The following is a 26,646-nucleotide window of genomic DNA, read 5'->3' on the forward strand; positions in this document are numbered from 1 at the left end:
GAAATTAATCTTAAATCCAGGTTTAAGGATTGCATGAGCCCTTCTAGGATCAACAGGAGCATATTTGGATGGACTTCTTGCTACTCTCAATAGAAGGGATGCATGGGAGAGATTCTGAAGCATCAACATTCAGAAGTGGGAGGTGAGGGTCCTTTTTTTCTTTTTCCAAGAATGATACCACTGTTATGGATGTTTATAAAAGAACAAGTCTTATTTGGGGATAAAAAACCCTATACAATAATCAGGATGATACCCCAAAAATCTAAAATTTTCTTCTTGAAATTAGCAATTGGATAGTTCTTATAAGAATAGATTTAAGATGTAAGGACAAAAATAATTTAAGCAGATATTGCCTTACAGAAGTTATTTTAGTCAAGGTAAGTATCCACTCTACCTATTTTCTGGAGGTAATAAGCATTTAAAGATTTTTAGTGTAATGCTTCTATTTAATAACTACATAAAAGAACATAAAGACTTTGAGTTATGAAGGGGATAAGTTTATTTTCCTGCAAAGCAGGAACATATGTATTTCCAAGATCTGTGTTTGGCATGTGTCAGTTTTATGTTAAATTATTCTACAATAGTCTTCTAGAAGAACAAGACCCATATGTGCTTATGAAAGTGATGGTTGGCTGAAGGACTTCATGTGTGCCTCAGCAACTTCTGTCTTTCCTTTAGCATATGTTGTCATCATGTCATCCACAGAAGTGATCCTTAAAACCATAGCTACCTTCTTGAAAGTAGAAGCCACGTGCAGAGAAGGAGGGTTTGGCTAAGGTGAGGGTACTTACTGTTCTAGCATATTGCCATGTTCACAAGAAGGGCTTATGGTTTAAAGTGATTTCTCCAGCTGTATTGATCTAAGAAGATCCACAGTCCTGGTCTTGGCTACATACACAATGTGATTTCCTACAAAACTTCCTTGTGCAACTCAGATTTCTGACAGATGTCCTACTTCTCCTTTAGGAGAACCAGGTCACGCTAACCACAACTACCACCAAAGGATGGCACCGCAGGAATCACCACGTACACTCAGGCTCCGTGTCACAGTCGGGTAGCTGAGCTGGCTGGGTTTTCAAAGCTATGACAAATGCCTTTCATAAGCCTTAATAGCTACAAGGAAGATAAAATAAAGCTCGAGAGAGGGAGGGGGCAAAGTTGCCCTCAATCACCGGACGTTAATCAAGCTTTATATATGTAGTCGCTCCCGCAGCTCCGGCCTCCTTCCCTGCTCCTCGGCCGGCGCCAGCGGCAGGTCACAGCTTCGCGGAGCCGAGCGCCGCGGCCGCCGCGGGCAGTAAGTCGGCCGCGCCGCCCGGGCCACCGCCGCCGCGCGGGGCGGGGGGCGGGGGGGGGGCGCAGAGAGCGCCCGGCAGCTCTAACGGCTGCCGCCCCTAACGACTCTGCGGCACCGCAGCCCTGCGGGGAGGGTCCTCCGCTCTCCCCCCCGCGCCACCACAACCCCCGTCCTTCCCCCGAGCGAGGAGAATAGCAGTCCCTGCACACCCGCCGCTGCCAGCGCGGCTGGAGGGCGCAAGGTCCGCGCTGAGCTCTGCGTCGCCGGCGGGATCAGCCCGTCCCAGGTAGCGCTTTCTGCCGCCGCGACTACAACTCCCGGCTCCCCCTGAGGCAGACTCGACTACCGCTCCCAGCATGCCCTGCTCTGCCTAGAGCAGAGGGAGTCCGCGCAGTGCATGCTGGGACTCGGCGGCGTGTGATGGTACGCAGAGCGCGCTGGGAAATGTAGTCCGTTTGGCCCTGGGGAAACCAAGACTGGTTTCTTCACCTCTCCTGCCCCGGGAGAGCCTGGGGGCGGTGGGGAGAGGGAGGGGCAAATCTCCCACGTGGTACGGAATTCCGCATGGCTATTGGCTATGATCGGGAGAAGGGGCGGGCCCTCAGGGAGAGCTTCCGGTGTCCCTCGGTTCGGCAGCTTGTTTGGATGCTGCCGTCACATCATGGCGACGCGCGGAGCGGAGGCAGCGCGCGGAGGAGGCAGCAGCAGCGCGGCGGCGGCGGGACAGAGCCGGCGCCAGAGCGGCGAGGAGGCGGCGGCAGTGGTCCCGTGCAGCAGTCCTGAGGTAACGGCGGCGCGCGGTCGGGGCCGTGGGGCAGGAAGCCCCCCTTACCTGCATTATCGGTTCGTAGCGCCTCGCTCCCCTCCGCCCTGTCCCCCGTGCGGCCTCCGCGCCCCGGAGACGGCGGCTCCTGCCGGGGAGCGGCGGGAGGCCGTGCCGCCGCCCTCGGGGGCTGCGCGGGAGAGAGGCGGCGGCGCTCCGCTTCCCTCCGCCCCCGGACGGGACACGGGGGGCCGTCGCCGCCGGCGTGGGGGGGGGGGGGGAGGGGGCGCGCAGCGTCGCCCCGGGGGGCGCCGCGCTCGGCCGTGGGAGGCGGAGTTACCCCTGGGGGGGGAGGGGGCCGGGTCCCGGGGGTGGCGGAGGGGCGGCGCCGGTCCCGCGCGCACGGAGGGCCGTTGGGGGCGGGCGCGGCACGTGGCGGCCCCGCCGCGCGCGCGGGGCGCCGTTGGGGCCGGGGGGGGCAGGGGGCGGCCGCCTTTGCGGGCTTCCCCGCGGGGCGAGGCTGCGCGGCTCAGCGCCTGGCGGCGCGGCGGCGGGCCGGGGTGCTGCGGCCCCGGGGCCTCCGGCGCGGGGTTGCGGGGCTGCTGCCTGCCGCCCTGCGCGTGGCGGTGCAGGTGCTGTCGCCGGAGTACAAGCGGCTCCTACCTGCCTGTGGCAAGGTGGTGCTGGGGAGTGTTGCCTTACCTGAGAAATAGGTAAAACTGGTCTCGTTTGTTTGCTTGCTTATTTATTTTTTAATTGAAACGACCCTTAAAAGATTAACCCGGTCATAGTGCCCTCAGTGAATTTACAGTAACTCTTGTTTCCACGTCAGTGTAAGAAAGGCCTAAAACTTCATCCATGCTTTCTGGCACCAAACAGCAAAGTCTTAAAATGTAATTCATCTGTCGTGTTTGATCTCACCAGTACAATATTTTGTGCAACCGAACTGTTCTGGTAATCTCGCCTCATGTTTTGTTTTAGTATCTCATCCTGTGCCCACACGTAAATTCAAGTGTTTCTTGTGGTAACTCTCTTCAATGGTATGAAGGATAGTGACATCCTAAAAATGATATTTTTGTTTGTTTATTCTGAATGTTGGAAGAACACTTAGGAGGCTGTGGAACTAATTTTCCTTGACGAGAACACATCTTTTCTCCTGTGAGTTTTAGGAGATTCTTTAGTAGGAAGTGACTTGTGAGTAACTTCAGTGTCCATTATGAAAGCAGGTGTTTTCTAAAAAATCGGCATTGCTGTATTTTGAATGTACACACAATCAAATGGAATTTAATAATATTAAAGAAGAGCTTGAAAAGTGGCAGGGAGTATTGAGCAAATTCTAGAGTGTTTTTTGAGAATTAAAAGTAAAATCCTCCAACCATTTCTTGCAGAATTTTTTTCTTTAGGTACACAGAAGCTTCTTCATTTTAGGTTACTTATGACCTGTTTGTATTGGGAATTCAGAACTTGTCTACCCTGTTTTTTCCAGAAATGTTGTATGGATGACTGGAAAACTATTAGGATTAAAGTAAAGAGGAAGTGAAACTGCACTGAGGGGAAGTGAGTCATGCTGTATAAAGTATTTAATTAACACCTGTCCTGGATGCTTTCATTAAAAAGGGACTGGTGAAATGTGCAGCACTTTGCTCTTCATGTAAATGTACAGAAAGCTTCCTTTTAAACTCTGGGGTCTTCCAGTGAAATTCTTGCTAGAATTACAGGAAGAAATTTTCTAATGTTTTAAGCTAAAACATGGAAGAAACCTTTCATATTTATTTATTTATTTATTTTTATATATGTATTTATATATTTTTTTTCCACAGCACAGAGAAGAAAAATGGTACAAACACAGTCTCTGTTTTTTTAATGATTTTTGGTGGGATTTTTTTTGATGTCATATTTGAGGTAAATGAAAGTTATCTTTAAGGGCAGGAATCTTTGTCACAGGGCCACTGAAAGAAAGTGCAAGAAACATGGAAAGCATAATAGAAAAAAGTAAGGTCCATAAGCAGAGGTGATGTGGGAGCATACATGTCTGAACCAATATCAAAGGATATATCTTGAATGTAAGGCCAACAGCATTCATAATGAAACCCTGTCAAGGCTGGCTCTGAATTAACTCTTATAAGGATCAAATACTTACAGGTTTTCAAAGTAGATGTGTCATAATCTTCTTTCTGCTGAATTGGGAATTATAACTGTGCAATGCTCTGAAACTGATGATGAGCAATACTGTTAATGCCTTAGTCTGATACTTTGAAGTAGGTAACTGAGTGCATAGAGCATATTTTTTTTTAATGTGATTACAGAACAGGATGAAATGTTTGTTTAAAATGACTTTCTGACCTCGCAACTAAGAGTTTAGTTAGGAAGCTACCTCGGAGACCATCATGCTTTTAAAAGGGTATAATTAGACTGCAGGATGATTTAGCTCAGTGAGCACAGTATAGAGAAGTATTGCTCAGAGGAATAACCTTAATGAACTAGTGGACCCAAGCACCTGAATTCTTCTTGCAAGACCAAGGGATGAAGATGCACCTGCTGTAAAATTCAACCTTCAATTTTGTGACATCCCAACATGCTAATTTTTATGGAAAAGTTACAAATAAAGTTACCAGCAAGAATGACCTTAAGCTGAATTTTTTGCACAGAATGTAAAAATGAAGTCTTCTTGAATGTCTGCACTAAGGAAAAGTATATTGTGTATAGGTTGACAAAGCAAGTTTTTTCTGTGTTAGCAAGTAAAAGTAAATCTTTGGGATGCAGGAAGCCCAGAACTTTCCCATAAACATATGTGATAAAGATGATATACTGTGTTTGCCACAATACTTCTATATAATTAGTCAGCATAAGTAAAAATCTCTGTACAGTTGCACATGTGACAGGCTTGCAAATATTCAGCTGAACAGTGTCATTCGAACGGCCTGTTCTGTAGCCTGATACCAAACAGATGATTACATATTTGCCTGTATATTTAGGTTGTCATATAGTCAGGTTTGAAAGTTGAGTTTATGTACATATGCTCTTTCTAAAGCTTCTAGGCTTTTTTTTTTTTTTTTTTTTTTTTTTGAAAGTATTAAATCTGAAGGCTAAGGTGGTAGGAGTCTGTTCATGATATAGGCCAACTACTACTCCAGGAACATAGGAGTTGCTTTTGATATATTAATGTTAATGCTTAGATTTTCTTAGGGTAATTTGCTAGTGTTTAGGATAAAAGTAGACTGGTACAGTTATTCATTATGATTTCTTATAATAACAGAGATACAGAGAGGGATTTTCAAATGTTTTGGATAGTAAGAGTATGTGTATGCGTGCATGTAAAGTATATATTTTAGTACATGAAGTGTAAAATGCAAGTACCTTATATATAGCATCAATACCGTGGATAATATATTTTTAGATAGCACTGTATGTTAAATGCTTACTGTAGGTTCTAGAACAAATAAACACATTCATGATATGCTTTGGCATGGTAGGATAAATTCTATCTAGATGGCTTGTTTGTCCTTATGTGGGTATTGCATGCTGCTAAAGCAGTTCTGTCTGAAGTAGAATAAAGTTGGCTTAGGTTCTTATGATCATAGGCGTACTATTTATGAAACTGGCTATCTTTGTACTGTTATCTTTTAAATGTGAAATAAGGTAGAGTTGTTCTGATTTGCACCTTTTTGATCAAGGTACAAGTCTGGATAACAGAGCAAAATACTGAACTAAAGCTTGGGGCTGAGCAGGAGTGATATTACTGGTAATGTTCCTGCAGGCATCCTTAATCTGTTTAGTCTGTAACTATCTTAAATAGCCTGAAGATGATATACTTATTCAGAAATGTCAGTGTCTTGGTGTCTTGTAATAGCTGTTTTTACAGCTAAATAGGTATCAAGTATTTTATTTCCTAATGGTAGACCTTTAAATTTTGGTAAGTAATTTTGTGGTCTGTTATGGGGTGACACACTTCCTGTGCAACATGCTCTTTCTAACTTTTACTGAAAAATCTTTCTGGGTATGTAACAATGCTATTCTGGTCTTGTGTCAGATTTTAAACTGAGTATCATTAAAGCTGGTTGGAACCTGGAAGTTGGAAGTCAGCTGGAAGCTGGAAAGGTCATGGTAGCAGCTAAAAGAGGTAGTACTGATTTCAATAGATGGTGGCTTTTTTTTTATTTTTAGTTCAGTAGTGGCTGAATCAGCACTATTATACAATGTGCTGTTGGAAGTGCTCCCTTCTGGCTGGAATGTTAAACTGAGAAGTTCACTTTACTGATTAATGTGTATTTAAAAAGATAATGGTAAGAGTTGAGTCTGTCTGTCCCAGTATTTGGGGCAATTTCAGTGACATTAATATGGTTTGGTACATAATACATTCTCAGAGTGACATTTATTATTGCTATGCTTCAACTTGAAGATTGTAACAAATCAAACCTGAAATTTTATGTAGTTAGAAATATAGAGTGCTTTAAGAATAAAGTTAAGACTTTAAGAAGGCTGTTTAGACTTTTGGTTATGTTTTTTTATCTGTGAAGTGACTGAAAGCTCAACACTAATGTAGAAAATACTAAATATTAATCATATGCAGGAAGTTATCTAGCTATTAGTATTTGTGGCCCCTATCAGGCAATAGCAGACTTCACAAATTGATGAAAACAAAAAAACCCCACTTCCTAGTCTAGATTAAATGCATTAGGATGTTAATATGTTTGACCACTACAATCAGTCTGCAAGAGTTTATGGACTACAATTCGATGAAATGAACGAGATGCGAGTTATTTTTGTATCTTACCAAGTTGTTCTAGCTACTAGTAGAACCACTGGTGTTCTAGTCTATGGAGACCAATTCTTAATGAGATTTAAGCAAGAAAATTGAATATTATTACAAAAAGAGTCATTGAGCTTTAGTTTTTGAGGGAGTGTGCTTTCCTTAATAAAATGAATGTTGCTCCTTGGTGTCTATACAGATTTGCAGTTACAAAGCTTATTGTCCTACCTGAAAGGTATTGTATGAATTCCATCCTGTCAAGAATAAGACTGCCCTGAGATAAGGTGTGAAGCAGACGATTTGCTTTGAGTGTAGAGAAGACCTAAACTGTTGTGTGTGTATATATTTTTACAATGTTAGTACACGTTTATTTCATGATCTTAAATAACTTTCTTCTAGGCAGGTTGAAGAAATTGGGAGTTGAACAGTATATTGCTAGTGTTGGCTGTGTTCCTTTGAGCTATGTTGGATAACCTCTTTTGAAGAGAGAAAGGATCCATCTGTATAGAATATACAAACCAGTGCAAACTCCTGGTTTTAAGAATTGACACGCTTTTGAGATTAAGTAGTGCTTAAACAGTTTGACATTGAAATAATTTATTATTTAAACTTTTACATTATTTCAATGGCATACAATAAGTATTTCTATGGATTTCTTTGGATTTCCTAGCAGATTAAGTGTTAAAGTCTTTGCTGTATGTCTCAAATTATTTTAAATCTGATATTTTTCAGTTTTCTGAAACTAGTATGGAATAAAGTTGGTATCTGGTTTTTGATAATGATGTCCTCCTTCCTCAATTTCTAGACCATTTTTTTTCAAATACACTATGTAAGCTAGTTATGCTTTTGCTGAGTTTAAATGCTCTATACTTGGTGTTGATTTCTGTAATATTCTTTGGTCTGTGAAGCAGAAATGTTTTCATTTAAGACTCTATATTTTAACAGCTGAAAGGACGCTTAAATAGTTTTGGAGCTTTTAGAACTTTTTTTGGGGGGGAACTCTTTTTTTTTCCATGAGAACTTTTATTTCTAGAGTACAAATATTTTGCGATGACAAAGTGTTGAAATTGTTTCATAACAGAAGTTAATCTTTCAGGCTGTTCTGTGTTGGTTCCTTCATTGCTCTTTAGGCTTATTCTGTTTACAGTTACTTTGGTTGCTTTTCATATACTTGTCTTGACAACAGTGGGCAGATCAACTTGAGTAAAACAGTGGAATCTGGATCTTATTTTTCCATGTGAAAGAAAGGTGAATGTTTTTTCATTTTAATACAGTCTCTTGACTGCTGACTTCTTCCTTTTCCTTACCCAGCTGATCACTGGTGCAATGGAAGCAGCTGGGTCCCAGAAAATGGGAATGAATACCCAGGATCAGCTGGTGAACAGCAAGTGCAATGAGCTGTCTGATACAGCATTGCAGCTTACACAGTCCAACTGCGATGGCATGGAAGAAGCTGAGTATATCACAAGGAATAGAAAGCTCCTGGGATCCCCATGCTGCTCTCAGGAATCTCGTGAGGAGACTCCTGGGAGGGAAGAAGCCCGTACTGATCCACCTGATGGCCAACAAGATCCAGAGAGTGAAAAACACAAAGAGAAAACTTTAGGTATGTTTTCTTTGGTATTTTGATTTTCAAATCTTAAATTATTTTAGTTTCAAAGGGCTTTAATGTTTTCATAAAATAGTTACATATTTTATCTAGGTCTTCATCTTAAATTCACTTTGTAGCCAAACTTTGTCATCTTTAACAGGATATTCTGAGAAAATGTGTACTTCTGCTTAAAAAATAGATCTTAATGTAAGAGTCCTTCTATTGGTACTGTTATTTTTATAGCAGCTTTAAAAGATTCATGTTACTACTAATTGGCTTTTTAAACTTTGTTTGCTCTCGGTGAAGAAGGATCAGGTTAGGGAACACTTAAAGAAACTGGACATACACAAGTCCTTGGCCCTCATAGGATGCAGCCATGAGTGCTGAGGAAGCTGGCTGATGTCATTGCAAGCCACTCTCGATTATGTTTGGAAGGTTGCGGCAATCGGGAGAGAGAGGTCCTGGAAAAAGAGAGGAGAGGACTGGAAGAGAGTAAATGTCACCCCTGTCTTCAAGAAGGGGAATCTGGGCAAGTGCAGGCCAATTAATCTCACCTTGATCTTGGGGAAGGTGATGGAGCAACTAATTGTGGAAACCATTTCCAGGTGCATGAAGGATGAGAAGGTGATTAGGAGTAGTTGGCCTGGATTTACAATGGGGAAATCATGCTTAAGTGACCTGATAGCCTTCCATGATGAGATGACTGGCTTGGTGGATGAGGGGAGAGCAGTGAATGTTGTTCATCTCAACTTTAGTAAGGCTTTTAACACTGTCCTATGACGTCCTCATAGACAAACTGATGAAGTACAGGCTAGGTAATTGGACAGTGAGGTGGATTAAAAACTGGCTAAACTGTTGGGATCAGAAGGTTGTGATCAGCATGAAGCCCAGCTGGAGGCCAGTCACTAGTGGTGTCCCCCAGGGGTCAATCCTGAGGCAAATAATATTTAACATCTTCATTAATGACCTGGGCAGTAGGAGTAAATGCACTTTCAGCAAGTTTTCAGATGGTATAAAACTGGGAGGAGTGACTGACACACTGGATGATTGTGATGCCATTCAGAGAGACTTTGACAGGCTGGGGAAATGGGCAACCTTATGAAGTTCATCATAGGGAAGTGCCAAGTCCTGCACCTGGGTGGGAATAACACCTTGCTGGAGGTTGACCAGCTGGAGAGTAGCTTTGCAGAGAAAGACCTGGGGGCCATAGTAGACATCAAGTTGGACATGAGCCAGCAACATGCCCATGTGGCAAGGAAAGCCAAGGGCATCCTGGGCTGCATTAGGCAGAGCGTTGCCAGCAGATCAAGAGAGGGCATCCTTCCCCTCTACTCAGCCCTGGTGAGACCATACCTGGAATGCTGGGTCCACTTCTGGGCTCCCCAGTACAAGGGAGACATGGACCTACTAGAGCAGGTCCAGCAGAGGGCCACTAAGATGATGAAGGGCCTGGAGTATCTGTCATAGGCAGAGAGGCTGAGAGAAGTGGGAGTATTTAGGCTGGAGCAGAGAAGGCTCCAGTTGGATCTGATCAATGCTTATAAATATCTAATGGGACAGTGTAAAGATGATGGAGGCAGACTCTTTTCAGTGGTGCCTAGTGACAGGATGAGTGGCAGCAGGCACAAACTGAAACACAGGAAATGCCATCTGAACATAAAACGCTTTTTCACTGTGAGGGCAGTTGAACTTTGGAACCTTGTCCCAGAGAGGTTGTGGAGTCTCCATCCTTGGAGATATTCTAAATCCAACTGGGCACAGCCCTGAATGACCTGTTCTAGGTGACTCTGCTTGAGCAGGGGATTTGGACCAGATGATCTCTAGAGGTGCCTTCCAACCCCAACTATTCTGAGGTTTTGCTGGCAGATTAATGTTAAAATCTGCAAGTGCTGCGTTCAATACTATCACACCACTGCTGATATTTAAATTTCAAAGGCTTATTAAAAATACTCATGTGAACATCATTTATTGGCAAAACTCAACATTTAAATTTCATTGTCTCAGATTTTTATCTTTGTATTTGATATTATAAATTATATTTTCGTGATTTTTAAGATTAAATTTACTTTCACCGAGTTGTATAATGGCACATAGTCAAGACGACTGTTTCTTATTTTGTGATGATATTCCATTTGTCCTCCCTTTGTCAGATACTACACAGTGCAGTTTAAATCATACTAAGTTGTTGTGGTTATGCAGTTTGCTTTTATGAACAGGCTACTCTTCTGTGTGGTGGTAGTGTTTTTCCCTGAATATAGTCATCTCCTATTCAATTCATAGGAAAAGAAGTGCTATTATTAATGCAAGCCTTGAACACGCTTTCTACTCCAGAAGAGAAGTTGGCAGCTTTGTGCAAAAAGTATGCTGATCTGGTAAGTAGTTTGTAAAGATAGCAAGAGTTACTCATTTGTTAATATTAACTGTTGGATGACAGAACTTTTAACGCAGGACACCTAACTTTTTCAGATGTTTTGCAGCGTTAGAAAAATGATGAGCACTCAGGCTTCTTATGAATACTGCTTTAAACTTTCATGCAGTCATTTCACTTCTGCATGACTGCATAAACTCAAAGAAAAATTAGACTATGATAACTTTCTCATAACCTGGTACTAAAGCATAACACTAACAAAAAAGCTAAGAGTTTGGTTTTTGGAGCAATTAAAATTTTCCTAGTTTTTTTATGTTGTATGCTAGCTCTTGTGCTAGCATTTTGTAATTTACATGTTTTAGGATAAAGGGAAAGAACAGTGTGATAGAGATTTGAGAGAGAAAAAAAAAAAGCTTAGTTATGCTTAAGTAACGGCTTAACTACTTATATTCCAAGTTATTTTTTGGAAGTTGGAAAGATCTAGGTTTAATTTTGCTTTGTGCTTTCTGATCATACTCTTTTTTTTTTTTTTAAATCCACTTATTTGCATCTCTTTCTTCAGTAACAGACCAAAAAGACAGAACACTAGCAGTAAGTTGTCATAGAGAACATTCCCACAATGAGGAGTAGGATAAAGGATATTTTCCTCTCTAAATTGATAGCAAAAAAAAAAAGAAGAAAAAAAGCTGGCTCGTGCGTTTACTTTTCAGAATGAGTCTGGAGACAAAAATACTTCATATGTTCATCCTGAGGCAAGGACATCCAGAAAGACTGGAAATAGTGTGTGTATGTTTTCTGTTTTCCACCACATTTGTAGATATAAAACAAATACAAAAGTAAAGAGATGACACCTGAGTAGCTTGAAAAAAGCATGAGGTTTGTCTTCTCTAAACTAGTTGTCAAGTGTTTTATACCTGGAAATGTTTCTGAAAATGACATAATGCTTGCCAATATAGCATAATTTTGCTGAAAATATATATATGCATTTTTTTTTGCTTTGAGATGAATACTGTCTCCAGAGCTTTGAGAATGAGTTAGGAGATGGTCTTTTTTTTAATTGTTAAGACAATAATAGTCTCTTAAGAACAGAATTAGAATTTCATAAACAAAACTAACCTGAGTCTTCCTCAGAGGTCTGTTTTTTGTTTTTTGCTTTGTTTTTCTTGTTGTTTCTTACTCTCTCTCACATGTTGGGATGAGTGAATTTTCTCCGAACCCAACAACTTCTCTAAGATAGTGGCTTATCACTTTTGCTTAACTGAGAAACAATATATTTTCATAGTGCAATTCAAGAATGAGGAGCCCATGTAAAAATGAACTTGGATATTGAGAGAGGAAATGCAATAAATGAGTTAAACTTTTGACCAATTCTTTGTGGATGTTGTGCTTTTTCTCTTTGAGCAGACAGCTTCCATGTGATGATAATGGCCTATATAAGCAGTTAGTTTGGGATGAATTCCTCACTTATGCATAAAGAAAACAGATTTTCTGCACCACCTTCAGTTTGTATGAATTTGTTGTTGAAGAAAAGATCTCAAACTGGTTAGGAGAACAGCTAGACTAAATGAATTGTAATCTCTTTCGGTATGTTTTTCAGTCCATAGAAGTTTGGCCATCAGGAGAGATGTATTCATTGTTGTGGTTTTTTTGCTTTCCCAGAAGAGGGTCCACAATCTACAGGTAGAGCCGCCATCCTAGAAAACCAATTGCTTTCCCCATGATGCTCAGAACTGCTGGGAAGATGGGTGGGAGCTTGTCCAGGTGTGATAGTGGCCCCATTTTAGCTGATTGACTCTTAGGGGTATTTTGTTACCCTTAGAAAGGTCCAGTTTGATCCAGTTGTCCTCCTTTTAAGATGCATTCTTTTCGTTAGGATACTGGTGGTGAACCACTGGCACAGGTGTCAGTTCTAATGCCAGCAGAGGTTTGAACTGTTTATGACAGTGCACCTACAATGCTTTTTTTCTTTTTTTAAAGATTCATCATCTTTAAAGCTCACTATCAGGTTTTTCAGTGGTGTCTCATGAAAAGGACTGTACAATTAAGGTAGGAATGCCTCTCTCCTGGCAAAAGATCTTCCACAATTTTTTCCCTATTTTGGACTCTATAAGAAGATCAATTTGTGATGCGGAAAAGTTTGCATCCTTGGTGATATGTATGTCAGACAGGAATACTTTTACAGGTCTGTCTGAAGTTTCTTATGTATGCAAACAGGACAGCCACCTGAAGTGTTTTTTCATGCCACCTAAGAAAAGGGCTTTTATGTTTGGATATCAAAACATTTCCTTAACATTCCTTCACTCTAAACTAGGTGAGCTATGAATTTAACTTGTTGTCATGGAGGTCATTAACTCTTTTTCTTCTTTATTCTTTCTTCTGTGCTTTAACATTATTTTGAGCTCTTTCAGAAAACCAGCGTTGTATTCTTCTCTGTCATGATGTTGTTCCTGGTTGCCAGCCTTCCTTTGCTGTGTTGTCTAGAGGCTGAGGCACTATCTAATAAGGAGCAGTATTACATTTAACATTATGGTACCTTCCTTACAATAGAGCAGACTCTTTGTAAACAATATGGTTTCTCAGGGAGCCCAAAAAAATCATACACAATGGTATTTACTCTCAACCTGCTATCCAAGCAAGAAACTCTCCCATTCACTGGATGTTCATAGAACAGATTTTGTTTGTGCCAAGTTTAATGCTCTACCTTTTTCTACCATCTAAACAGCCTGAAGGAAATACAATCAGAATTTTGTTTAAAATGGTTGAGACTGTAAATTTCAAGCCATCAAAGCCTGGGCTGTGCAGCTTTAACATAATTTGGGTTGGCTTGCATCAGGGCTGCCGGTTGCGTGTGTCCACTTCTGAAATACTTTAGCATTTTACAAGCTCATATCAACTGCTGCCTCCTTCAATAGGAGCTCCTCCTAACATTAAAGGACTCTATACACAGTTCTGAGCATTTTTGAAAAGGCTTGATAGTAAAAACTCGCCTACCTAGCTAACTACAGGTAGTTTAGCTAACTACCTGTTAGTTGAACAGTTGTGTGTACCTTACAGATAAGAGAATGAAAAACAATGTGACTTGCTGAAGGTCTTTGAGCGCAAAGATCTTATATAAAGAAGATATTTTTGGCCAGAGGGTAATACTTCAAATTAGTTTGTAAAATTAATCTTGAGTAACACTTAATTTTATTGTTTCTACAGCAAAAACAAATTTTAATGGACTGATAATTGCTGGTAATCTCAGCTGGCTTTTATTAAAACTGCCACATTCTTCCTTCTCAGGGCTAGTCCTACTCCAGTAGCTGAAAACAAGCTGGTAGCCCATGGTCAACAGATCTATTGTTCTTTTCACCAAAGGCAAATGCTTGTCAAATTGGAACTTGTATGGGGTTTTGTTTGTTTTTTCCCCTCGTCTATCCTTACGCATTTAAAAATGTCTGTAGGATGATGGGAGCTCTTTGTAAGAGCAGCTTCGGGGGTCTTGATGAAATTAATTTGAAATGTTTTTGTTCAGTCTACTTTAAATTGCTTGTCTATATGCATAAAGTCTCATCACACCCATTTTCATTTAATAAATATACTCTCTACCTTTAGTTGGAGGAGAGCCGAAATGTTCAAAAGCAAATGAAGATACTGCAGAAGAAACAAGCACAAGTTGTGAAGGAGAAAGTCCACTTACAGAGTGAGCATAGCAAGGCCATTCTAGCACGTAGCAAACTGGAATCTCTCTGCCGGGAGCTTCAGCGTCACAACAAGACGTTAAAGGTTAACTTATTTACATAAATTGCATGAAGGTGGGGAAGAAGGGAAGTCCCATGTCTTGATTACTGCTTAAAATCAAAGCTGCTGCTTTTCACTTATCTCTTTGTCCATTAACTGTATCCATAGAAGATAAGGGGCATGTGGTGTTAGCATAAGGTAAGATTCTGTAAAAGTTACAGAACTTCTAGATTCTTCATTCCATGCCCTTTACAGGGGAAGATCAGCATAACATATTATGAATTTGGTTTATGATAACTCTAGAACTTGAAACTATACAGAAGCGAGTTATTACCATCACATCTAACTCAAATATGAAAAAGGTACATGTTTTGACTTGAACATGATTAATATTCTTTCATAAAAGGAAGAAAACATGCAGCAAGCACGTGAAGAGGAGGAAAGACGTAAAGAAGCAACTGCACACTTCCAGATTACACTGAATGAAATTCAGGCTCAACTGGAACAGCACGATATACACAATGCCAAGCTCCGTCAGGAAAATATCGAACTGGGAGAAAAACTGAAGAAACTCATTGAGCAGTATGCTTTGCGAGAAGAGGTGATTACGCTTCTGATGGGATCTTCTTAGTTCCTTGGCTAAAGGGATCAGATAATTATTTACTAGGGGAGGTGGGGAGAAACCCTTTATATTTTACACCTATCATGTAGATAATGTAAAATATTTTTTACTTCATTACCTAGAAAAATAAAGTGGCTGTTTGGCCCAGTATCTACCTCTTCAGTCTCTGTGGTTTTGCACATATATATTAAAGATGCATCAAAAAAATCTTTCACAATGAAAGTGGTCAAATATAAGCAAGTTGTCCAGAGGCTGTGGAATCTGTCCTTGGAGATATTCAGACTCAACTGGACAAGGTGTGAGCAACCTGATCAAACTTGAAGTTGGCCCTAGTTTGAGCAGGAGATTGGACTAGGTGGTTTCCAAAGGTTCTTTCCAACCAAAAGACCTTCAAATATTAAATGTATATTTAGAAGTGCAACTTTTCATTATAATTTAGATATAAGAGTTAATCTAAATGAACCAAAACAAGTAAAGATATGGAATATTTTTTGGCAAACTCCTCTGTATTGTATAAGCTCACGTTATTGGCATTCAATCATCTTAAGCTGTCATGCTTTAAGAATATATTTGGGTTGGCATCACAGAAGTAACTGTATATTGGGGCTAATTGAGCTAGCTTTAATTGGCACCAGTGTGTGAAGTAGATAGTTCTCTGACAGGAAGAACTGGCCAGCCCCAAGTTACCACACTTCTGTGGCTTAAACTAAGTCTCATGGAGTTCTGTGGCTAAGGCTAGTGTTTGGTTTTAGTTGGCATAGGAGGTTTGGGGTATAGTTTTTTTGTTTGTTTTTTTGTTGTTTTTCTTTTAAATCTGGATCAATGGGAAAGTTCACTGTGGACTCTAGTTTCCCACCTTTTGTGATCACAGAATATTTGTAGCTACCATGAGATGATTTGGGGAAAAGGCAGGAAGTTGACTTATGCTACTTAGCAGCTGGAAGTAGGACTACGTAATTGTTTGGTTATTTGTGGAATTTCATCGGCCAAGTAGCCTATCCTTTGCAAAGTTTTCTGGTTTCAAGTTTTTTTAACTATGAGGACTAGAGCTTTTAAAAGTAATATCTAAAGTGCAATACGGTTAAAAGTAGATACTAGCTTTTGAAGGAAGAATGTAGGGTTTTTGTTCTAGGATTTTTGAAACATCTGTTGCAAAGTGATTGACAATTTTCTGCCAATTTAATAAAACAGCTTTGTAACTAAAGCTTCTATGAAAGATGGAAAAAAAAAGTCTAGTTATAATGGATGGAGATGAAAGGAGAAGAAAATTCACGTGTAAAACAGTCTGTCTGCTTACTTTTGCATGAAACTTCTCAAGAATACTCGTTTTCTTCCCTGCCCCCTCCATACTATCTTACTTGACCTGTGCACTGTTCATATTTGACTAACCTGATTTTTCTTTCTCTTTAGCATATTGATAAAGTGTTCAAACATAAAGAATTGCAGCAGCAACTTGTGGATGCCAAACTTCAACAAACTACTCAGCTTATAAAAGAAGCAGAGGAAAAACATCAGCGAGAAAGAGAGTTTGTAAGTAACTGCTGTATATGTTAGAGAAATAACAAAACCCAACAGAAGAGATTTTTCATAATTTAAAGTGAATACAGTGGGCAGCAAACTGAGGGTAGTGTGTTCTTAAAGTTAGAATAGCTTTCAACATTAAGACAGAGGATTTTTTTAAATAGCTTTATGTGTATATTATGCCTACAATGTTAACACCCATATGCACAGGCAACTAGTGTTTCTATCTGCATTTCCTTGACAAATGTGCTGGATTTAGATTTTTCTTAAACTAGGAATGTCTTGAGCTGAAACACCAAGGATGTGCTTTTTTGCTGTCTTGTGGTTTTAACTTTTATATTTGTGCTATAGGAAATAACAAAAGCAGAATAAAGTATATGCTTCTCTAAACTGTCTGTCCCCAAAAGTATGCCTGATATTTTGACTGTATTTTGATCATCAGTAGTCTTCCAAGAAGTTAGCTGTCAATTAAAAAGCCTTAGGAAAAGACTGTTTTTTTTATCCATATGGAGTTGTAACTGTTAGGGGAAAAAAAGCCTTGCTTTTCCTGTATATTCTTAAAGTGATGATCCACTGTAGTGGACTGCCCTACATTAGGAAACCATAGTTCTGGCATCATAAGCTGATGAAAATCTCTTAGACTCACATGCGGGGTGGTCTCAAAAATGAAGTAAAACTATATTGAAATAATTTGTAGAGATAATATTAGTGACTCTAGAAATAACGGTGAAAAATGGCTTATGTAACTTTCAGTTCATTAGTGAACTGCTTGTATAATTTTAGCTGTTCAAACTTGCTAACAAAATATAAACAAATTAAATCATGCTACCAATTAGAAAAAACATCTCAGTAAAAACTATTTCTGTGTGCTAGCACATACTTTAAAATAGTTAACAAAAAACTTGGTGAGAAAACATGGTGAATGACCCCTAGGTGAGGTTAGTTTTTGCTTTTCAGAAGTGACCTCCTTTGTTAAACTTCGTTCACTTTTCATTACAGATCAAGTTCTTTTAAGCCATTCTAAATGAGTACTTCTTTTATTCTGTGCTTCCTACAGTTGGCAATAAATACATGACTTTTTTTTGTTTTTTCTTTTTAGCTGCTAAAAGAAGCTACTGAGTCCAGACACAAATGTGAACAGATGAAGCAGCAGGAAGCCCAGCTGAAACAGCAGGTAATTTTTATTTTTATTTTTTTTCATGGAGTGATCTTCAGTGCAGTTGTTCCAAAATGAAAATATCGAGAGACTTGTGGAATGGTTAAAATATAGTGCTTACAACATGCAAAACCTGCATGCTGTTATTCATCAGATACGATCTACCTTTAAATTAAAAATAGCAAGTATTTTTCACAAATCTTAAATTTAATCTTTAGTAAGCAACTCCTCAAGAGTGAGGTATGAAGTGTAAGTTGTAAAGACTTGGTGTTTTGTAGTTGCTGACCTTTGAAAAGTACTGTTCCTGGAAGGTGCTAAACATGGAGTTGCTGGAGTTGGTATCCTTTTAAATTAATAATGTTAATATTACAAAGACTAGAATACATGAAAGCTTAAGAACCTGTTCATTGTGGCTACTACTTTACCATTCCTTGCATTCTTTGAAACTGTTCTTCTCTTTTTCCCAAGGTATTCTTATCCTTTTTATAGTTGTTCAGGACCAGATGGGCCCTTGTGATTGTCAAGAGTTGGGTGTTTTTTTTCCCATGTGGGTTTTAGAATTTGTTCCTTACTGCCCCCTGCTGCCATCCTCTCCCTCCTTCAGGAGGAAAGGGAGCAAATAGTAGGTATTATCCATGTAGTTATTCAGACTCAGTAACCTAAAACTAAGAGTCTCTGTCTGTAAACTTCACTGTCTTCAAATTCTGTTTTCACTGTAAATGCTGCAGACAAATCGTCTGTGACAGAGAGGTGGCCTCCAGTGACTGTGCTGCTGTTTCAGATCACCTGCAGTCATTGACTGTGTTAAGGCAAAGGAAAATGCTTGCTTAAGCTAATGTGGTAGCACCTGAGGAGCAGCAGCTATTCCTTTCAGTGTATCTTAAGTAACTACCTTGCCTCTTACTCCTTCATTTTTGAGTTTTGTATTGATTGTCATCTTGCAAGCTGTTTCATGCCCTTTCTAACACTTACTGTACCTAATTCTGTTCCAAGGCTTCCAACAGTTATATTTAAAGTATGTGTGTAGCTAATTATCATATATGTATATATTTTGTATATATATACAGCACATCTTTGAAATTGGACTCATTAATGTCTGGATTCTCCCAAATAGCTTTTGCATGGGTAGTCTTTTATCAAAATCTTTCAAGCTGATAACCCTTTTGTTAAAATCTGTTCCCAGTGCCTTCTGTTTTATTTATGTTCTCTCACTCACTCTTAATTTTTTTTTTTAATAGTAATGATATAATTTGAGGTTTCTTTGGGACAGCAGACCTTTGTAGAATAAAATGAGCTTGGGAAGTTCAGCCACAAAAATTGCAGAGTCATGACCTACTGATGATAAGCTAGGCTAATTCTAGTTTCACTCCATTATTAGAGAAAAACTTTATTTCTGTGCTCTGAATGTTACTGTCCTTCCCCATGTAAGAACTGAGAGAATTGATCAGCTCTGAGGAGTTTCTTCAGATAGAGTAAGAAGTTGCTAGTAAAAGGTCATGGCATTTCGTAATTGTCTATTGTCAGAGCATTAGATTATACAATGGTAATTTAAGTTATTTATAGGTTTTTCTCTTGTATTAAAACTTCCTGCTCTTGAAAAACTATGCTAATTAACATATTTTGCTATTCCAGATGAATGAATTTCTTGTATAGAACAAGAAACTTCTCTCTCATTAAATATCAATGCTTTTCACTAGTTAAAATTAACACTTTCACTTACTAAATGAATTCCTGTCAATATTCAGCTTCCGTGGTTTTTGCTCACTAGCCAGATTTCATAGGTTATGAATGTGTGTCTCAATTTCCGGATTCAGTCAGGTTTGTTTTATCCCAGCCTTATTTGTTAGCTTTGGTTGCTTGGGAAGATGGGAAGGTAGGTCTTTTTCAAGTTTCACTTCACTTAACAAGAACTGTATTTCCTGTATATTAAAACCCACAAGATTTTTTTAAAGGGGAAGCAAAATGAAATAGTGGTGATAAAACGTTGAAAGATAACATGTTTAATTGAGCTGGTGTGATGTCCTTTTATTCAGAATGTATAATGCTGTTTTATAAACATAGGTCACTGCTCATACATAGAACTTGAATAGCATGCTGTTCTTGCTTCTGCTTGCTCCTCAAATTAAAATTGTGGGATAGTATGAGAAAACTATAAAAAAGTTGATATTCCATCATTTTGACTTGAATTTCCTCCTGTACCTTAATGAATGTTTCTGTATGGAAATACAGATGTATAGGGTAATGTTCCTGCCATTTTTCAACAGCTTTCTCTTTACATGGATAAATTTGAAGAATTCCAGACCACCATGGCAAAGAGTAATGAACTCTTTACAACCTTCAGGCAGGAAATGGAAAAGGTACTTTAATATTAGACCTGCATGAAACGTAATATAAAAATGTATGCTGTTAGTAGGATGCATTTTTGGATTTCATTACAGCATTTGCCTTCTTTGGATCTTAAGACAGGAAATAAGGGTTTGCAATATCAGGGAAGAGAAATATGATGTAATTTTTCTGTTTTTTGAAATACTTCCATAATATCTACATCCTAATTCCAGTGTTTTATCAAAGGCAGTAGTAGTTGTCTGGTTTTGTGTGCTGTACTTATGTTTTAAAACTTCTTTGAACAGTTTTTGCTGTTTTTGAGGAAGGTTCATAATCTGTTTCTTTGAGGAATCAATCTTGTCATCTTTGAATTGCATACCCAGAATTTGTGGGATTGATTTGGTGCAGAAAGATTTTTCTGTAAAGTAACTTGTAATGTTACTTCCAAAGTCCAGTTTGGACAAAAAGCCAAATCAGTAATGTATACCTACCTATGTTACAGTGCAAGCCAAAAAAGTAAGCCTTTTATTTGCAGATGACAAAGAAGATTAAGAAACTGGAAAAGGAAACAATAGTATGGCGTACAAAATGGGAAAACAACAACAAGGCTCTTCTGCAAATGGCCGAAGAGGTGAGTAATTATCGCTGTCTCTTAAGCCACAGTATGGCTAAACCAGAGTCTGCATTCCAGAGAACTTCATACAGTTTTTCAGTTTTGGATAGAAACGATACAGCATCACTACCTGTTCATGGATTCTCTTATGTTTTCTGTTGTGTAAATGTGCTGTTCTTCTCCCAAAACACAGAAGATGAATTTGGCTTTTCATAGTTGCTTTGCCTGACACAAAAAAATAGTCATCTTACCTTGCTCACCGTTTAGTTGGTGGGATAGTGTGTATGAAATTATACAAGCTGAATGTATTGACAATTTTTTAATCTATTGAGCAAAGTTCTGTCAGTTCTGCAGTAGAAGTCTGTTTTAAATATTTAATCTTTACCTGAAGGAAAAGACCTGTGAGACTTTGCTTACATTGCTGCTTCTTTTGAGGTCATGAGGTGCCATTATATTTATTTACTCTCCAGTAAGAGAGAAGCTAAAAAACATTTTTACACAGGCCTTACCCATACAGTTCTGAGTCATTCTCCTACACTTTCTAATTTCTAGTTGAGGTATAGTAGGTGTAATCTTTCTAAACCTTACTAGGGTATACCTAATTGTTCATATAAGTTCCACTGTAGCTCTGCTCATCTTTCCGTATTTTTTAAGGAGTTAATTAGGCGAGTCATCAGTATGGTAACTTCTGACTGTAACAGCTGCTGGATTCTAGATTTTCTGCCTTTATTCCCTGCTGCTCCTGTCGTTGCAGTTACTTGGGCTGTAACTGACTGGAGTAATAAAGTGCAGTGGTCAAGTACTCTGAGCAAATTTGCTCTAGCACAGCTAGTATTTGACCTACCAGATGCATTAAGACTTAATCTACAAGATTAAATAGTGGTGATTCTTTTCATTATGTTTAAAAAAAACAAAACAAAAAACACTTAATTGGATCACAAAGCTTCTGTTTTCTTTTGTCCCTCAGAAAACAGTAAGAGATAAAGAATACAAAGGTTTTCAAATAAAACTGGAACGTTTGGAGAAGCTGTGCAGGGCTCTTCAGACAGAAAGGAACGAGCTGAATGAGAAGGTGGAAGTCCTTAAGGAACAGGTTTCCCTCAGGGAGGCAGACATGGATTTAGCTGTGCAGGTGCTGCAGTCCTGCACACTCAATTCCCATGAGGAGCTGGGAACTCCCACTGACGTGGAACCAGGAATCCAACCTGATGTTGAATCATGTGCAGCAAGTAGTTCTGAAAAGACTGTCTCAACAAGTCCTGTTCCTGGCACTGAATCTGTTGACTAAAGTGAAGTGTAAACACTGTATTGAGAGATATATTTTGTGTATAACTTTCTCTGTTGGTGGTAACTATTGGTTTTGTGGTGAAAATTTTCTTACTTTTTCTACCATATCTGTATTTTCTTAGAACTACTGGACTTATGTGGTACAGGAAGCTGCATAGCAGCTTTAAATAGCTTAAACTATAAATTTTTCACAACTGTGTTGCACATCTGCCTCATTTTTTAAAAGAAAATATTTTTCCATAAAAGGATGCATGTGCGTTTCCTCCCCACAACACAAATCACTGTCATTGAAGACTGTGTAAAGATATAACATTGTTTCAGGGGACAGTAGTGACAGCATGTCACTTCCTTGATTTAAAGAACAGCGTTTTGTTTTTGTCCATTGAATTGCCACTCAGTATACTAATATGATTACCAATTTCTTCAGTAAATTAATTTACATCAGGATGTCTAATGGCCAGTAAAAATTTCAGTTTTCTCCCCTAGTATGTTTTCATATATATGAATGAAAAAGTATGGGTCCAGAATATAGTAAAAGTTATGTTAAGGGGGTTTAGTGTACTTTGTGGTATGAAAAAACAACTTTGAAATACCTTAATTTGCAGCTGGTGAAACAGGGTGTACAACTTCTTGCAGACTTCTCAGGGTTGTGTTGTAAAGGTTAGTTTAGACTATTTGCCCTGCCTGTGAACAAATTAAATATAAATGTGTGAGAAAGTGTTCAACAATGTTACGGAGTGGGACTTTGCAGTTGTGTATCTTATTACACAGATGTTGGTCACATTCTTTTGTCTTGGCTACAGTGTGTCCATAACATGGTTAATTCTGACTAGAGAAATCTATTACTGTCTACACGCTTCTCAGTGTCTTATCTGAAGGTGTGGAACATGGATACTTGCTGCTTGAGCTATAGAAAAATGTGTCTCTGGCATATAGGCTTCTCTAATAGCCCTATATGCAATGTATTGAAACATCAGTTGAGTATACTGGTTATAACTGAACATGTAGATTCATATATTTTTCCCAAAGTACAATGTGAAATTTCTTGCACACTCAACCTTGAAGCTGTACCAGTTGGCAGAGTGCCTTACCAGTTCCTTAAGGTTATCTGGTAAAAATGGTACTTTAGACTCTGTTAAACTAACATGTTACAAGCAAAGTTCCTTTATTCACACTTAAACCACATAGTCTTTCCAGAGAAAACTTGATATCTGCATTTTGAGTTATTTTCTCTCTCTGAGAGAAATGAGGACCAACAACTACTTTTTTGGCAAGGCGATGTGTTAAATAACCACAAGCTACCCTTAACTTTAGTTCACATGCATTTGCTTTCCAGTTTTGTTGCTGTCATTTTAAGAAATATGAAAATGTGTAGTCTTTTCTGGTACTTAATGTTCTTTGCACTTACTTGGGGGGGGGGGGATTTCTGAATCAAGCACATCTCTTAAGGAGCTTCCCACCCTCGTTGCCCTTGACAGTTTAGTGGCTAAATTTACTTGAATGTTCAGGCTGCACTGAGCTCCTGATCCTTTTTCTGTTGTAATGTACATTGAAATAATGTAGCTGTCTCTTAAAGAGAATAAGGTTATATAAGGCCTGATAAACGTGGGTTTTTTAGCTCATACCACTGAAGGGAACTGTATGAAACTGACATTTCTTTAATGGAGGAGCAGGTGGGGAGCTGGCCATTTTTCTCCCAGATTAGTGCAGTTTTTGTGTTTGTGGTCCAAGCACAACGCAGGAATGAAAAGAAGGTAGCAATGAGCAGTCAGCTGAGTTAGGCTCAGAGCTTTGATATGTTAATCACGTTAACCATATGGCATCAATATTGGAAAGAAGTATTTCAGACTTGCTCTTCAAATGACTTATTTTATAGAATCAAACTGTTTAAAAATGGTTACTGCAAGAACTGGTTTTCAGTAACACTAAGCATGAAATAATTTTCCTGAGGGAAAGTGAAAAACTTTGTATATGATGCATCATACCCTTGGCAAGGTAGGACATGCAGTTTTCTATTTTTACAGTTTATTATTTGAACATTTGTATCTTTAACAATTCTTTCTATCGTGCTTGTTCTATATGGAAGTAAGAGTGAATTTTGGACCCTGCTGCAAGAATATTTTAAAGGGCTTTTAGAGATGTGACGTATAGAACAGCAATACAATATATTTGTTATTGACTTAGTGTGTAAGTGAAGCAGAGTGCCCCAAGTAAAAGGCTTTTAAAATGGGGATATTTTCTCTCTCCTACCTGTGACATACCCACATCATACCAACTTTCCATCTGGCCAAGGTGAGCTATACTTAGCATTGACTGGTTTCAGGAAGCAATTTCATGAACTGCTTGAAGAGTATTGTTCTTAAAAAATATATATATATATTTTTTATATATATATATATATATATATATATATATATATATATATATATATATGGGATATGTTCAGCACTCTAACTGATCTGCCATACAGCAGGCTATTGCACTGCCGGTCTGCAGCCAAATTGGCTCCAGGAGGGTTTTTAGATTAAACTTGTATTAATGCCTTTCTTCCACTACCATAAACTGTTTAACCTGGGCTGTAGATTTATATAGCCTGAAATAAGTATGTCTAATTGTCAAAACTCTGGGGCCTGATTGAGAGTTTCACCATGATTAAGCTGCAAAACTAAATTATACATGATGCAAGACCCAAATATGTGTATACATACACAAGTAAGTTAGGACTGTATCTCTCTAATGTTTTGTCCTTCCTCTCATTACACTTACACCTGGTTATGTTACAGTTCAATTCTCAGGTGTTGCAGAAAATCTACCTCTTTGGACTGTAGATGGAAATAACTGTGAAAAAAGTGATGCAGAAATCTAGTTTGTGCTAAACACACTGCTTTATTTTTACAACCCATGTCTGCTTTCATGAGAAAAAATGATAAATGAACAGGCAGTCTTTGTTTTGCTTTTCAAAAACATTTTGTAGAGATTTTTCACTAATGTGAATCTGAAATTTTATCTACTCAATTCTGTATAGACTAAGTAAATAAGTATGCTTAACATATTGGACTCTGAGTTTTTCTTTAACAACATATTCATGTCTGACTGGATCTACTGAACTCTTACTGTATTTGTTTAAAAATTCAAGAATGAAAATTAAAAGATGTGAAATTTGAGAGTAAGTGCATTGTTCAAGTTAAATGACAAGAATGGTGGTGTATGGAGTCATGTTGATGACTTGCATGTCACTGATGGTGACCAGTACAAGTTGCACAGGGAGAAACAGATAAGACAGAACTGCTGGATCTCCTATGCTCTTCCAGCAGGCTCCTGTTTGGGGGCTTCCTAAGCTGGAGTGCACATCCTTTTACTTGAAAAAGATGCTTGCTTTTATGCCTTTAATAAGTTGCTGCATGCAATTGCTTTTTGCTTCCTTTATGATTTTGCATTTACATTACCCATTATCCACTCTTTCTTCTTGTTTAGACAAGTTTTCATGGAAGAAGTATCTGTTTTCTTCTAATAGCCTAATTCAGTCTCTCATCTAAATAAACTAGCTTTTATTGATCCTTTTATTGACTCTGGCACCCATTTAGCCTGAGCCTTTAATAAAGTGTATTTGAGAATATTGTGCTGCTTGCAAAGACTACTTGAATTCCCCTTTAAATCATTTGTTAGCATCTAGCTTTGAGGTTGGATGTTATTTTGGAATTCTTGCTTCAGTGAGGATTTGGGTTTCAAGTAGCTTATGGATTGTGCTGGTTCTATTTTACAGCAGGCCTTGCACATAGCCCAAGCCTATGCCAAGAATACTGTTCTTAACTGCTTCAAGAAAGCAATCACTTATGGCATCTAACAACTTAAATACCTTATCTTGTGATAGGAGATTAATGGAAGCCTCCCTTTTCTAACCTTCATTGTCTCTCCTGTATCCCCAGGTGTACTGTGGTCATTACAATAACTGTGGGCTGGCTATGATGCTTTTGTGAAACTTCACCTGTTTCAGATGGAATTTCAGTCCTCACATTCTGTAGTGTAGTCTAATATTCACCCTATTCTAACTCTAGCTATGTAATACCTGTTCCATACTGATGCAGTTCACTGTCACTTCCACAGAATTTATGCCCTGATGTTGTGTCCAAATTACTACCTCAGTTCTGCCATGTCCAAGATGTCTTATTGGTATTTATTCCATGTTTTTCTGACTAATTTGATTTTTACACCTCCAGCATTTTTATAAAACCATTTGATCTTGGTCATAGTTTTGTTTTTACAAACCCTGCTCATCTAAGCCTTGCTAGCTTTGACTTTTCTGCTATTTCCTGCTAGGTTACTGACTTTTTCTCTCTTTTTTTAAGGGATGTGGCTCTTACGCAGGCTGAACTTTTAAAGCAGAGGATAATTGCCTTTTACAGGGGAATATTACACACCCCTCAAACACATTTTGAGGTTTCAGTCAACCCTGTTACCATTTGTTATGCATGTTTGGCCATGCCTGGACTGCAGGCAACTTTGAATTTGAAAGTCCTTTATCTGAAGTACCATTTTCAACTCCTCACATAGACATTTTTGTTTTTCAAGTTCACATTTGGACCAGTTGGTGATGCAAACCTTCAGATCCTTAGGGGAAAAAAAAAACAAGTAG

The 26,646-nt window shown here is 38.9% G+C and overlaps 1 protein-coding gene across 1 annotated transcript; it reads left to right on the top strand.

Moving 5' to 3' along the window:
• Window positions 1-1,940: 1,940 nt before the first annotated feature.
• Window positions 1,941-25,063, top strand: TXLNG (taxilin gamma). The gene is made up of 10 exons (XM_067296989.1): window positions 1,941-2,081; window positions 8,122-8,416; window positions 10,682-10,773; window positions 14,364-14,534; window positions 14,896-15,090; window positions 16,522-16,641; window positions 17,732-17,806; window positions 20,053-20,145; window positions 20,649-20,744; window positions 21,694-25,063. Exons 1-10 carry the CDS (start codon window positions 1,959-1,961, stop codon window positions 22,012-22,014), a joined length of 1,581 nt encoding a protein of 526 aa, XP_067153090.1. The 5' UTR covers window positions 1,941-1,958; the 3' UTR covers window positions 22,015-25,063.
• Window positions 25,064-26,646: the final 1,583 nt, after the last annotated feature.

This window comes from Apteryx mantelli, chromosome 1 (genome assembly GCF_036417845.1).
Source record: "Apteryx mantelli isolate bAptMan1 chromosome 1, bAptMan1.hap1, whole genome shotgun sequence".
NCBI classification, from domain to species: domain Eukaryota; kingdom Metazoa; phylum Chordata; class Aves; order Apterygiformes; family Apterygidae; genus Apteryx; species Apteryx mantelli.

What these genes read in the sequence shown, in the direction of transcription:
- TXLNG (XM_067296989.1), top strand. Translation starts at nt 1,959, where the DNA reads ATGGCGACGCGCGGAGCGGAGGCAGCGCGCGGAGGAGGCAGCAGCAGC. An exon ending in GTCACAACAAGACGTTAAAG is followed by an intron (nt 14,535 to 14,895) that starts GTTAACTTATTT and finishes CTTTCATAAAAG; the next exon opens with GAAGAAAACATGCAGCAAGC. An exon ending in ATCAGCGAGAAAGAGAGTTT is followed by an intron (nt 16,642 to 17,731) that starts GTAAGTAACTGC and finishes TTTTCTTTTTAG; the next exon opens with CTGCTAAAAGAAGCTACTGA.